Here is a 16,418-nt window from a genome sequence, read left to right on the forward strand (position 1 = left end):
AAACTCAACGAGATGCGAAAACGTTTGACAAAGATTGGTGCGATCTAACATCTTAATTATTATTTAAATATAAACTTAATAAGTCACTGGCCCCTACGACACGGGGTCTCCAAGTTAAGGGGTACAGGGTCTCTCTGATGTACGTAATTTGATGTATTAACAATAAATAACATGATATATTTGATTTGATAGCATTATACAAAACTTAACAATGTTTAATATCCATTAAATTGAGATAATTTTGAGGAAGCTATTGGATAAATAATGAACCAAACGCAACAAAGAGTTAACAAGGAAGAAAACCGCTACGAAATACGGACCTCATTTCAAAAAATCAAAAATAGAATAAACGAATGGTTGGATATGATTGGCTGTCTAGAATCTCTTTATTTAATTTGATATTCAAAGTGTTCAGGTTATAGCAAAAGGTTACCAGTACGTCAGTATCAACAAGAGACAAAATAGAGTATCAAAATTTGTCTCTGCAAAAGGGTTGATGATGTCATAAGGTATACAAATCATTGATTATTATCTACTTTAACTAATATACTTGAAATCGGCAATGTAGCAATCTCAATTAGCAAGGTAATGTTGTTTGCATTCCTTAACCATTTAAGTTTGGTCATGGGCGTAGCTCTAAATGGTAAACGGACACGCCTTCAAGACTGTGAAGTGTTTTAAGAAAATCTGTGTTTCTAATACATGTTAAGTACGGCAGTTATGCACAGAAACAGGTCTAGAATACCTAAAAAGACATGCCTTTGATGATCATGCTGTAATAATTACAAGATTATTATTAATATTTATGTATGTCTTGTATTAATAATGTCCTTATTGATAAATATTATTTAATACATTAATTGTAAAAAACACAAAAATATTTAAGACGGCGAAAATCTGCTTTCAAAATTCGTAGGTAGGTATTTACTGTATTATAATAAAGATCTTTTTTTATTTCGATCGGTATAAAATAGAATCCTCAATGTAATTTATTATTAATTAAATAAATATTTTGTAGCCATGTTTAAAAATAGTTATCTATTTTATAACGGCAAAAGTGCACTGTTATGTGTCGTATGGACCATGTGATGCTGTTTCGTCATCATTATGACGAATCTTTTATCAGCATCTACGCAGCACTCTGTTATGGATACTTCCAGGAAATGATTTCAATTAACCTATAGACAACATTATAGCTTGAAAATTATTTCATTTATAATCTGTAATACAGATTATAAATACAGCCTGCTATTATATCTCTTGCGTCTTAAATTTTAATATGATATGGAATATGCTCCGAACATTCTCCATAAAGGGAGAGGAGGCCTTAGCCCAGCAGTGGGAAATTTACAGGCTGTTAATGTCTTAAGTTTTATAAATTGGCATATAATTTATTTCTTAACAATTATTTTATAAATTTAGAGAATAAAATATCTATGAATTTCTATATTTCTATATTTTTTTGGAACGAACCTTAAAGTAGAGTGAACTGGCTGGAATAATCTTCCTATTTCTCTCTGTCTATTTCTATTATGAAACTAAATACGACCAAAAACCACGTTCTTGTCATTAACGCTAAATGCAGAGAAACCAGAGTCCAGGTGAACATGATAGATACATTTTTTTAGAATACTTACCATACTTATTTATATCGTTTAAGAAACGATATCAATTTTATTCCGAACTATGACCGAAGCGTCACTTGATGAGCTGGACAGCGCGTGTAGTATATAACACGGCTGGACGGCCAGGATTATGTTTCGATTCGATTTCCCTAAACTGTCAATTTGTCAATAGAGTTGTGGCCCAGGGATAAGTGATGAAAAGAATTATAATAATGCCATCTTCATAAGACCTTTCTACCTAAAGGTAAGCTACCCAATACGAATAAACCATCATTTTTCTAATGCTAACTGAAACATTATATACAAACTCATAATTACTAAACTTTTTTAAATAGCACACGTTTCGAACTTTAAAACATTAAAAACAGCCATTACCTGAATTAAATTAAAAAAAAATGGCTATGGTCAGTCATCTTTTACGCCGCATAAAAAACACAAGATGTCACTGATAACACTAAAGCATTGCGCTCGTGATACGAACTAGCGATAGCGTGTTCGATTCCCGCCGCGATTTTTCCTGCAGATAACCACGTGTTTTGGGAAAAATTCTACATCGAGACGAACAATAGAATCCGTGGAACCGTTAAAACTGACGGGGAGGGTGTATTTTTATATCTTACACCGCAGTCTGTGCATATTTTTAACCGACTTTAAAATAGAAAGGTATTTTTACTTTTCGCGATTTATTTTAAAACTCCTCGACCATTGACTCATAACTCTTATAGTTTTATTATATCTCCATTTTATATACTATAAGTATAACATATAAGAGTTCATATAAACAAGTATGTACATTAATTAATTTATAATTAATATAATATCGGCTTGGAAATACAATGCAATATATTTGAAGTATTTTTTTCATTATTAAGTAAAAAAATCATATTGCATGTATTATTTTTGGCTAGATCACAATCTATCACAGGAAAAATCAGGTATACTATAAAAATCTAACCTAACGTATACGAAAGAAACTTTATACGTTTCATAGTAACTTGAATCGCCGTTCACAAGCTTTCCACGGTTTACAAGCTCGCGAGATAGATTATGATATAACGTTATTTACAATTTTCCGTATATAACATATAGCATTTTTTAATTTATGATACTAGTCATTTCTGGGCTTTTAGGAGTTGTCCGTCGTCATAAAAAGGTAGCCTATACTCTTCCTTAAGGTTTAAACTTGCTTCACAACAAATTTCAATTTACTTAAGCGGTTTGGCCGTGAAAGCGTCAAAGACAGACAGAGTTACAATCATATCATATCAGTATAGATTTAAACCAAAAGTATTTTTCAGATTGGTCTGAGTTATGTCAAATCTAATTCATTTATTCAATAAAAGAAGCATTAAACTTACTTTTTGATTGTCAAATTAAACACCACCGTTTCGGTAAAGAAAATACTTTTTTTATCAATTTAATTAAATAAAATATTTTTTTTGTCAATTTAATTATTTACAAACATTCAATATCAAAAGAAATAGCCACGAGGCGATCGTTTCATTCCTAAGGTCGAGCATAAACTCACTAATTTTATTAAAATCTTTCGCACAAAAGCGTTCTTTAACATTTTTCTTTAATTCGGCAACAGAGGTATTTTGAACGTTTTCTGGGATCTCAGTGATATGACTATATGAACTAATAACAAAACATACATACACAATACACTCCATAAAATGTTGCGTTACTTCAACGGTCAGTAACTTTATTGATTAAATGATTAGATAATCTTGATAATTGAAAAAGTATGTCACAACGATCAAACGTTACTGAATTAATTTGTTGATTTGTGTATACAGCCAACGACGGACGACATTATTATATTATATTATTTATGAATAATCTATCTTGAGGAGTTTTAAGGAACTCATAATAATATTTATTTAAATAAGAGTGATATTACTAATAAAGTAAAGGCAAATGGGAAAATACCTTTTTTCCTGTCGATGGGTAAGGCTTAGAGTTATGTGATGGTTTTTTTGAGATGTTTCATCAATGAGAACGCGATGAATTTTACCGCGTTATGTGGAAATATTCCATTTCTTTATGACATAGTGTTACTGTCTTTATAATATATATATATTTTTTAATATATTTTGTCCAATTAAATTAAATAATGAGACGAAATGAAAAGAGAGCGCCAACTATGAGTTTATGTTGAGTGACAGTATGAGGAGAACTCGGACTCGGATACAAATTATTTAAAAAAACGAGTATTTAAATAAAAAAATATATATATTAAAGTTACGTATACGAATATCAATATTTTCTAAACATCAATGTTTAAATTTAGAAGATTCCTTTTACAAATGAAAGATTTAAAAAATATAAAAGACTAGAAAAAAAAAAATACTTTCGTGTTAGTACATCTTTACTTGAGGCATCATTACTAGTTGATCAATAACAGTTTTCAATTGAATTCCGCTCGAACAGAACCAATAACACGACAATTGACAATAAACAGGGAAAGTTAACCAAAAGTACTGAACCTTGGCGTTTCTTATCTCGCAATGAAGGCAGATAAGCGAAAAATTTGTTGAATTATCGCGTTGGAATACAGGAATTTTGTATCCATACTGGAATTACACAGCTGATCGGTTTGTATTAACGGCAGTACATTCCAAGACTATACAAATCATACTATACAATCTAGAACAATATATTGTCATTTAAACAATATAGAGCATTACTGTTTCGATGTAATTATTTAGTGTCTAGATATCGATTTTATATTTGCAATATAATATGTTGTGTATATGATAATAGTTTAGATAGAATCAGTGATAAACATAAGAACAAGGATAAGCTTGTTAACGCAAAATTTTAAATATAACTTAGATAATTCTTTAAATGTTTTATAGAAATATGATTTTTTTTGTTCAGTATTATTACGTAAGAACACCCTGTACGTCGCATAGAAAGAGTATTCACTCGAACAACAAACGAATTTTCACCAATATACAGCAACGCATCTTAAAGTTTTGATCACCACACAACAATGGGACACCCTCGATCTGTGACAACATTGATAATGAACGTGAAATCTCTGCCTGAGATAACGTACCCCCTCTCTCCCCCACCCGCCTTATCAGCCCATCTCGAGACCCATTCACAGCGCACACGTCATTTTTTATCACGTACAGACAACAGTTTTCATAACAAAATGTTTTGTTTTCGAATTCGAATACGATTTGTAAATGTTTAGGCAACATCTAATGTAAAAAGTATTACAGAATGCTTCTACTAATGATAAGATGTCTGATTGATGAAATTAGTGAAATAGTTGAGTAATTTAATTGGAAATACTAATGAAACATATTACAAATAATATAAACGCACTTAAAGACTAAATTACGCAATCACAACACAAAATTAACTTAACTATATATGAATATAAGTTAATTCTGAAGATAGATAATAAATAAATAAAATATCCACAGATAAACTTTGATGATTGGAATCCGAATTGCAACTCTTTATTGTAAACTATATATTATAAAGCTATTAAAAACTCATCGCACAATAAAATATCTCAATTTGAAAATACATATACACAATAATTACAATTGTAATTCGTTGCTGACCGTACTAAGTAACGAATCAGTTGCGAAATATTCAACAGAAGTTCAGTTTCTAGACAGGTCTGACATTGACATCTATCAAAATGGCGACGAGCCACACAGCGCGGGAATTTCAGGCCGGTGCCGCAATTCGCAATTGTCAACTCTTGTCATTATATTGTTTTATCTGTGATTTTATAAAATAAAAAATGAACCAAATTAATTATAATGATATAATAATACTATTATTAAGAGATGTCGCTAAATTAAAGAAATTTTAATTTTTAGACAATTGTTTTTTTTTTGCGGAAGCAAATAACTATTTCATTATGATTTAGGGTTGTACCGGAAAAGTTGAGAAATCAGTTTTGTTTGTACCATTATTATTGTTCAAAACAGGAAAACTTATACACATTCTCGTGTACTCTTACACATCTCAATTAAGATAAAATTGGCATAACATTTAATGTATAAAATGATTACAATTGATATGATTTTACTATTAACGGCGAGCATCTTTTTTGCCTTTAGGTATGATCTTGTATGTTTTAAACATTTCCTCAATTTAATTGATATTAAACAATTAAAATAAGCCTTAAGACAATTAAAAAATTTTGATAATTCCTCACGACTTTAAATAAATATATCCTTCTATACTAATATTATAAATGTGAAAGTAACTCTGTCTGTCTCTCGCTCTTTCACTGCCAAGTCAACGAACCGAATTTGATGAAATTTGGTATGAAGCAAACTTGAACTCCAAGAAAGGACATAGGCTATTTTTTTGCTTAACACATGACAATCAATCACCTAAAACGCGAGCGAAGCCGCGATAGTCAACTAGTTTTTAAATAAAGACAAGATATTGTTTTCAGACAAAAAATCTAAATACTTTGTGAGGCAATAAAAACATTTAAAATAAAATATAAGGCAACCGAAGTGTTGTTTACACGAACCACTGTTTGAGCTATTGGGAAGACAAATAAGATAAAAAAAAACTGAATCATTACGCTTATCGCGATTCCTTATGTCGACTCGTTAACATCAATAACAATGTTTTGTTTACCAGTTTAAAAATCGTTAAACAAATCTCGCTATCGCATTGACATTTCATAAAATCGTTTTAAATAATAATAATTAAACCAAGCAATTTTTTAGTACAATTATTAGTTAGAAAAAAAGTTATAAACGGGAATAAAATGTACTCATCGTACACATTGTTTTGACGTCGACAGCGCCGCCTGGCGGCGGCCCCACCGCGGCAGCGCACGCTAGCTCCAGCTGTTTCAAATAACTCAACCACAATAACATCACAAACGTCAAACACTTTTTACTTTTTAACTGGGAGCACAAGTTTTCGTTTGCGACGTCATTCTTTTGCCGCGTAATTTTAGTGACTGGCTGGCTGGCGTACGGCGCCCCTCTCCGCACACAAGCGAGCGTCTACGTACGTACGCACACGAGCCCACCCGATCCCTTATCAGGTTGGTTTAACTAGCAATGGCCCGAGATCCTATCGCCTCGGAGCTCGCGGTAACGTTGCATTGAAAGATAACGTCAGCGATCCTATCGCTGTGTTTGAATAAACTTGTATAAAATGTCAAATAAAAAAGCTGCCCGCCATAAAAGTCGTATCTACGGTGGGCGATATTTCGATAGTGGCTCGCGTAATGCTTTTGATATGGAACGGAATTCAAAGCGAAAAACGTTCATAAATTTATTTTATTATCTGTAACTCGTATTTATAATTTCATATCGAGTATTTTATGAATATCGATTAATAATTTATAAGTTCGAACTTTAAATATGGAATAAAGGTAATCGGCACCAAAAATATTACTCTCTTCTCTGTTGATTACGGTCACTACGCTAGTTGTAATGTGATTTATCTAAACAAGTACATTATTGTCAATAAAACAACGCTATAAAGATAATTTTATATTAAACCCTGCGCCGATACAGATCTAGCACACTTCGAGCCATCCCGCATTTATCTCGGCAAACGATCGACAAATACTCGATTCTGAATCGATTGAGCCGCGGGAAACTCGCAATCATTCGAACGGCATCTAATCGATTTTGTTCTTGACACTTCGATCATTTATTTTCGCGATACGTTTTGTCAATGTTGAATTCACTTTAATGTCGATCCGCTGCGTGTATGTGCGTCTTTACGGTATAATAAATTAAATTTAAAAAATAAGATACATTGTATGACCAGCCTAATTAGGTTTGTAACGGTTATGTATATGCAACAGCTGCAATTCACATCGATCGTATCTGGAGATAAAATAGTTTTCGTTAACATATTCTTATATCAAACGAATAATCAAAACACTTTTAATTATTACGATAAGCATTGTTGGATAGAAAATGTTTGTTGATGTGAATTATTTCAAATTATATCTTAACAAAACAAACACGCCATAGGGTCTTGTAATTCTTATTGAAACAAAAAAGTTATCGAACTAGTATTAAATAATATTTATCTGTAAGCATTCAATCTATTAATAAGACAATATATATACTATTTTCGAGAACGCTTAGAACTTATTCCGTCACGCAACTTCAGTGTGGACCGGTGAATACGACTGTTGCAGAATTGTATCAATTTTAATGAATGTTAGATAATTTAACATATTACCTTCACCACGTTATCTCGAAGATTGCAATGATTGACTTTTAATCACGTCTCAGCTTATGACAAATATAAGCCCAGTTCAAACTACGAGTGTTGAAAACACACTTTTGCAAGTATCCATTAAGTACGCCATGTTCTTCGATATGCATTGTGCTAAAATTATATTGAAGGATTTTTTATCGAAAAAATCATTAATATTTCTGGTTTTAAACGATAGGATTTCAACCAATGACCTTCAAACATATTGACAATGTTGTAGAAACCGCCAGTAAATACGTGTGCGAAAATGTGTTTCAATCCTGAATTTAAACTTTTAAGTGTTAAAGAATAATTGATTTTATATTCTTGACTGTAAGAGTGAATATCGCTTGTAATATTTATTATTATTTAGTTGCACCTATACGTTTCTTGTTCGAAAGTTAAGCCTTAATTGTAAAGTCGGGTCGCACTATAATTTAAAAAATTGTAATTTATTTCGTAAAAATCAAACTTTAGTCTCAGAAAAAACTATACGCAAGTTTCTCGCGTGATAACAGTGTAAGATTTGGTTTTGAGATGTTACGATAAGTTGGAACATTATGATTACCTGATATGAGGCAGGTGCGCGAGGCCGCGGTGTGCGATTGTCTATCGCGGCGCATCGCTCCACGCTAGACTCATTTCATTTTTATAACGAATATTTTTGTTCTTAGTTTATTATTTGCTTACTTAAAAAAAAAAGATGTTATTCTTTCAGTGGTAGTCAGAGTCCAGTAGAAATATAGTATAATCGAAATTCAAAATAGTTTACGGTTATAGGGATGTATTAAGATTACACCTATGTTAATCGAAATAAGAAAAAAATTACAACTAACCCCCAAGAATATATTTAGTGTATACGTATGTCAGGAGTAGGGATCGACATTGTGACCCCAACGCAGCCTTGTCCCTAGAATGCTGCTAATAGAATCAAATGACTTATTTCCTTAACTTTTATAATAACGGAGCTCCTTGCTGAATATAATGATTGTAAAACTAAAATAGCCGCGGCTTCTCTTCGTGCGTTTTATTATTTACATCATTAAAATGATATAATTAACTATCAAGACATATTTACGACTAACGTCCAAATTTTATAACAAGAACTGTGTTCATTGATATACAAAAAGGTTATTCAAAACTGTTTAAGTATATACTTAGTACACTTGGTAAAGCTATCATATCCCAAACCCGAAAATAAAATAGCTTCGATAAACACGGAATATATACTAAAGCTTAAGCTTATATAAATTAGATGTACTAGCCTGGAACTCAGTTTATAATTGACATTAGACTATTCGCTTAGTGAAACCAATCTGCGAGAATTTTTATGATCTATGCTATTAAACGTATTTAGTTAGATAATTTGAACGAACAAAAATATTGTAGCGACCCCTAATGGTAGAATGATTCTGATACGATCCGTTTTACGGCCGATTACTGATATCACTTATCAATCTATGTATTCTGATATCGGAGTTAATATATAATTATAATTTGTATCTATAAAATTATATTCAGTTATTATGAGTGTTTGTTACGAATGTCACTTCCATAAAAGTACGTCAATGTACACGTTCGATTTATTTAACTTATACAAGTAATTTGTTAATAATTAATATCTAATATTATTTTCGAAATATTCATTGTGTGTTTGGACTGAAAGGTCAGAAGTTATTAAAGTTCAAATGTACAATACTACCTTTTTAAAATTAACAATACTCTATCTATTAATAAGATAATATGTCTTTAAGATTTTTTTTATCGATTTTGTGTCGAATCATTTGCGATTTGATAAAAGTAAGTGTGCCTGTCTGGTTAACCCCAAGGAATGCCGTAGGCTACTTATTTTATACCTAACACCCGATAAACAACCCCTAAAGTACGAGCGAAGCTGCGTGAGACTTTTATTTTATACAATATGTTCTTAGAACTTTAGTATCAATCTGTTACAGGATTAAATTGAATGGATAGTTACTACCAGTTGTAAATGTTTAACCGAAAATAAACTGCTGATTCAAACACTTAGTTATTTTCCTTCTTAAATATATACAACAAGACACGCCCTTATTTATATGTATTATTTATTTTTTGTGAATAATTCATCAGCGCCTAATATGACATACAGGACGTTTGAAGTAATGTATTTATTTAGGCACATATTAACTATAATTAAAAACTTGTATCTATATATTGTTGTATACTAATATTATGAATCATCAAAATGAGTTTGTTCGATTGTTTCCCTGGTAGAAAGCTTAATATGGTACAAATTATATTTATTTAAGATCATTTTCAGCCGAGATGGCCCAGTGGTAAGAATGCGTGCATCTTAACTGATGATTTCGGGTTAAAGACCAGGCAGGCACCACTGAATTTTCATGTGCTTAATTTGTGTTTATATTTAATCTCGTGCTCGGCGGTGAAGACACATGCAGATTTCCTCACAATGTGGAAAAAATCTGCATCTGCAGCGTGGTGGAATATTCTCCAAACCTTCTCCTCAAAGGGAGAGGAGGCCTTAGCCCAATAGTGGGAAATTTACAGGCTGCTAATGTAAGATCATTTTCCTTATTAATAAACTGCACGCGTGCGAAGTCGGGGCGAGTCGCTGGTTAATAAAAAAATACAATAAGTAGGAAAAGATAAAATACTTAAGACATTAACATGTACTTATTAGTTTTATCTTTCAAAGCAACATCGGTACAAGTTACTGGAATGCGGCTCTCGGTTATATAATAAGCATTTAAATAAATTAAGTAAACATGCTCTTCATAACTTCGAATGAAATAAATTAATCGATTTTACATAAAAAAACTACATTATATGAACAGTTAAACTGTTCTTTGAAAACCTATTAATATTTATAATTGTATATTAATTTTTATATAGTTTTTATTGTTAATTAATGCATGTATAAATTTTCGCTTTTGCAGTGCTACGACTTTTTTGCGTGTTTTATCCATAAAAGAAGCCGACACGAGGAATTTAAACAAGGATCATCGTACTGTTCATAAATATTATAATCATTCAAATCCAGCGTACCGTTGAAGTCCAAAATGTGGACCTACGTTGTCAGCTTGCTTTTGACGTATGCAGTCTCAGCTCAGCACGTCCTTAGCTCAAAAATCAGAAACAAAAGATAACGTGGAACAGATGTTCTATGTCTCAGTCTGGCTGATCGGAACTGGACTATATACAATGTATAAGTTTGTTTAATACCTGGCGCGTTGGATCACAGCGACATCGACTTGACAACCACTTGACAATGAAAAACCATCAACAAGAACGCCCATTACATTCGAAACCAGTGATCAGAAAAATCTTAGCCTTCCAGTAAGAGCCATCAGATGTATAATCTTCAGTCTTGTAGAATGTTCCAGTGTGCCATAAGACGAGCTAATACTATTTGCATTACTCCGCTTCAATTTCATAACAGAAATATGGATATATAAATTTCCAATCTTTGTAAGTTAAAGACTCAGCTGTCACCATTTTATCAAGTGAATTAATATTTTTAAGTGCGAATAGTGGCCTCGAAAATATGTGCCATGTTTTCACTGAGAGAGTTCAATAAACCTTCACGAGATTCAAGCATACGTGCAGCGCTTCAAATCAACGTGAACTTTATTCATTGAATTTTTCATGAACGCAAATCTTGATAATTTCCGTTCCGAACTGACCGTAGAGCTATAAAACTAACAGCTATAATTATACGAAATACATAAAACACGAAAATTAAAGTTTAAAAAGGACACTGTAATAAAAATGCATTAGGGTCCATTAGAACGAGACGAAATCTTATTAATTCTTTATCAACGGGTGTGTGTTATCAGTTGAGTAGCTCTTGATTTATGCTGTCCTGTTATCTCCTGAGATGTGGTCGGCGCCACCGCTATCAGCGCTTATAGATTTGAAGTATGGGAAGTTATTTCGGCTCCCGGGATTTCAAACAATTAAACGCGTTAACGCTGTCTAATTGTAAGCGCTTTTAAATCGCTTTATGTTATGATATTATATATCGAATTAAAATTTCAAACTGGCTAAATTTTAACTTTCAAATTTTGCAAGTAACTTAGCTCTCTTCGATGGTAGCTTGTCGTTGGTGGCTACGGTTGCCACATTCGTCTGTTATCTATGCATAATTATAATTAAACTGTAATTGTAAATACGCGGTACCTTGCTCCAGTAATTACAGAGACTAAGTCTTCACACCGAAACACAAACTATTTAAATATTTACTTAACTATTATATATGTATAACGGGATCGCGTTTATTATAAAAAAAAAACTGTAAGAAATTACATTAAGACGATATGGCCCAGTGCTACACGTGGCTACTAAACAAGGGCCTCAGTGCTGAGTCCAAGTAAGTACCGCTGAGATATAGTCTGTATAATTTACTTTGTATTTAGCTATAAAAAATTATAAATATACTTTGCCTCATATCAAGCAGTAAAGTAGCGTGGTGGAATAAACTCCAAATCTACTCCACGAGCAGCAAGGCTATGTTCCTTTATTACTTGAATCGATTAATTCGAAAGTAATTTACTGTCACTGAGATTTATTCGTAGAAATCGAATCGAATGATAAGAGTTGTTTTTATCTAATTTCACAATATTGTTAATTACTTATTAAATCATTATTTTTATTATCATTAATTATTATACGTTGGAGTGAAATCGTTTAATAAATAATACTTATTTTTTACTTCTTATATACAACAATAATGTAAGTAAGTAGCTTGGATACATCACGAAGACGCGTCCCCCTACGTATCTAGACACGCGGTGTCTAGATACGTAGTGTGTCAGCCAAGTTCAAGTAACAGAACTGGTGAGCAGCTCGAACCATTTGGAGCCACTTTTGACCTCATCATAACTCAAAAACTATTTGACATAAACGTGTCAAATTTGGCTCATATATTGAGACTCGCAAGATACATATGTGTTCCAAATTTCATAAACGCATCTGAAACGGTTATTTAGATATTAACGTCTAAAAATCGACATTTTTATCACTGACTGACCTATAGATCAAAACTATAACCTACTTCCAGTTGACCTAGAAAGTTCAAATTTGGCATGCAGGTAGATAATTAGGCCAATACAAAGGAAAAAATCTGAAACTGGTGATTTTTTATAATTTTATAATTTTTCATTTTATTGGGTCTGTTAGGAACACTTATATACTTATAGTTCCTGTAATAACTGTAAAAAAAATTATGTAAGAACCAGCAATCAAAACTTATGACAGCCGGTCTTAATGTGGATTTTAAGGTCTTCACGTGAATAAATAACGAGTTGAATACCACCCTTAATTTTTTTTAATCCGAATATTTCCGTTTTAGTACTTGTGAGTATAGTCGACTTTCGTATTCATTACGTTATTAACTGGCATTTAGCGAACATGAATGGTGCAAAATCATTATACTTTAAAAAATAATAATAATAGGCATTTCGGTACACGGCGCCAGAAGCGACGCCGGAGCAGCGGGATAGGAGCGTTGCGATAAAACCTTGACGCGGACGTGTCCGAGCGAGTGGCAACCGCGCTCATAAGAATTATTCCAATGCCTTCCGATGGAAGATGCCTAGTCTATTCGATTGCATATTCTTTGTTTGGGTATACTAGTATACAATAAAAAATAGGTTTCGTGAGACTGTAGTAGAGTATGTATATCGTAACTGGGATGATTTAAGTAAGTACTCTAGCGCTACAAACGGGTATCCTTATTGCTTGGAAGAACAGTATCGAGCAAGCATGTTGATATCAGCAAAGGACTGGTGAATGGGTCCAATGGAAAAATACAGAAGGTACATTGGGACGTCGACAACAGCAATAGCGCACGTAAAATAACAATTCAATTTAAACATAATTTAATTTGCGAACTAAAAGTCAAAACCAAGTTTCAGATATTAAGTAATGTTTATATTCAAAGGAAACAATTCTCCATTTGCTTAGCATATTCTACTACTATCCACAAATCACAAGACCTTCGCCTTGACAGTGCTCTTCTCGACATAGGCTCCTCTATATTTAGTAAAGATAAGCCTTACGTTGGCCTATCCAGAGTTATAACCTTAGATGGAGAACATCTTATCAATTTAGGTCCAAGTCAAATCAAGGCACAAGAGAGCTCTATTGTAGAGTACAACCGTCTGCGCAAGTTATACCGCCCTGATTTGGCCAAACTGGCAATTCACTCGACCATTTCAGAGGTACAAGAAAATATAGCAAGTATCACAAAAAGACAATTATACCCCATAAACGTAAGAAAATAGAATAGTTTAACAAAAACCATTTGGTATTAATTTTGTTATTAATAAGTACCGTACCGTATAAATTTATATACAAAAAGTAGTGATATCCCATCAAAAACATAAGGTCTATCTTGGCTAGTTCTTATATGTTCATAAACTTTTGTAGTTTGTGTTTATAATAATAAATTATAACTCTGAATAATTTCATCTAAGAAGAATGGAGGACAGCTCAGTATTGCTTAGTTAGTATTAACGAACATTAAGAGCTGCGATGGTCCAGTCACTAGAAAACATGAATCTTAACCAGATGTTGCGAGTTCACATCCAGACAAGTACCATTGAATTTTTGCGTGCTTAATTTGTGTTTATAATTCATTTGTAACAGGCTTAGAACTTGCGAAGGCTATAATATAATTCGTATATGAGAACTAGCCAAGTCAGACCTTAGGCTACTCTATATTATCCTAAGTTATAAGAAGAAATGATATTTTATGTAGTTATAAATAAATTTCAGGAAGGACCATTGAACTTGGCACCCATTTAGATCTCACTTCTTTTGTTCTTGAAGTCAACAACCAAGGTATATATCATAATATTGGACTTGGCTCTCATTTTTACATTTATGTTTTTGATGGGATAATTATTACAGGCGTGCATTAGTTAGAGTGAGTGCTTGGATTTATAATATGCCTTAGTGTGCGTGAGACGATTAAGAGTAAAGCCAGCATAAAAATACAAAATAGATTATATTTGTTAAGTATATTTGATTAGAAAATGTTCATTAGTCAATGCTGTCTTTTTCTTTTTAATGCCAAATTAATGATGAAAGAAAGAGTAAACTGTATTTAACTTAACACCCGCTAAACAACGTTTATACGGTCTGAAAGCCTTGTTGTGAAAACTAATTAATTTGTTTTTTATTATTAATTTTATACCGTTACTGTTTTTTTTTTATTTGATTATTTATCAGTTGAAAGATATATATGGATTAATATTTATAAAATCGAATGCACTGTTATAAATTGCACGTTAATTTTTTTTTTATAACCACCGTCAGCATAAAAATGAATCGCTTTTTCAGTCATTAATAATTGATTAAACTTTTTTATAGTTATATTCAAACAGTCATCACCAAGTCATCAAATGAAAGCGTTTTAGTGTAAACGTATATAGTACCTCGATGTAATTGTTTTGCGTTTAAGTTTAAGTCTCGATTATCAAACGTTTATGACCCACAATTCGTAACACTTTACAAACATCCTAAATCGTGTAGTCGAATCGTAAAATCCTCCGCGTTCCGTCATAACAGAGACGGTCCATATTGCATTGTTGGGCTAATTGGATAGAGATGCTTATCTCGGCCCGATAAAATGAAATAGATAACATTCTGTAGTGACTTATTAAGGTCGTTCTCAGAATAATATTAGATGGTACGATACGGCATGTGTGCGATGTACCGATGGCAAAAAAAATCTTCGTACCGTTTTCACAGCGATCGAGGCAATACGACACAATTTCTTATAAGCCTCCGATTAGCCTGTGTAAGCATATTATAAATTAAATTTGAGGTCCTTGTTGTTTTGCTGTGGTTGGAAAATGTATAGACAGATTGTATACGTACGAAATAATGATTTGAATAAATATAAATTCCTTTTGAAGTGGTAAGAAAGGCGATTAAAATAATGTTATTTAAAATTTTATAAACAGTCAAAAATATTTTTCATTTTTGTATATATTTGCATATAAACAATTACCGAATGACATATGGGTACGTAAACACAACAGATACTAGACAAACCGCACTTTTCTCTAAATTTCAGTATATTATTAATCCTAATGATATATCACGACATCCAATTGAAAAGTAAGTAAATTTTTTTCCCAAAAATCATTATAAATCAGCAAAAAAATCTAGCCTCGAATAGAAATTAAAACTTATTTTTTTATGCTATCCGTACACCAAGCCTATCAGCGATCAGTACAACGTATCGCGTTGTGTAGTTTTTGCGAAATTGGTCCCGATCGAGTCTTATACAGCGCGAGTAGATTCCCTGAACCTTGTCTGATTGTGTTTGAGTCTTGGAACTGCTAACAAAGGGAGATTGACTCTACCCGATGACGAAATCCCTAACGTTAAAGAAGTACAGAGTACAGATAGCAACAGCCATAGATTGATTGTTATGTATTTTATGAATCGTGGCACAAGCCAATATTTTACTGCGATCATACCAAAAGTCACTTACGCCTTTAAATACAATTTTTAATATGATTATGTTACATGAATATATATATTATATTATTTATTTAATAT

General features: G+C 32.2%; 1 protein-coding gene across 2 annotated transcripts in view; it reads right to left on the reverse strand.

Annotated features, from left to right (window-relative positions):
* Window positions 1–16,418, reverse strand: part of LOC113396660 (zinc finger protein ush) — a 223,885-nt gene that overhangs the window by 105,709 nt on the left and 101,758 nt on the right. Inside the window, exon 1 of one of the 2 annotated variants that reach the window (XM_026634691.2) lies at window positions 6,400–6,587. The exons of the other annotated variant lie outside the window; for it this stretch is intronic. Within the exon in view, the coding sequence (XP_026490476.1) occupies window positions 6,400–6,496 (97 nt within the window). The 5' untranslated portion in view covers window positions 6,497–6,587. Of the gene's footprint in view, window positions 1–6,399; window positions 6,588–16,418 lie in introns of those variants that run through there. 2 annotated transcript variants of the gene reach the window in all.

Source organism: Vanessa tameamea, chromosome 4 (assembly GCF_037043105.1).
Source record: "Vanessa tameamea isolate UH-Manoa-2023 chromosome 4, ilVanTame1 primary haplotype, whole genome shotgun sequence".
NCBI classification, from domain to species: Eukaryota; Metazoa; Arthropoda; class Insecta; order Lepidoptera; family Nymphalidae; genus Vanessa; species Vanessa tameamea.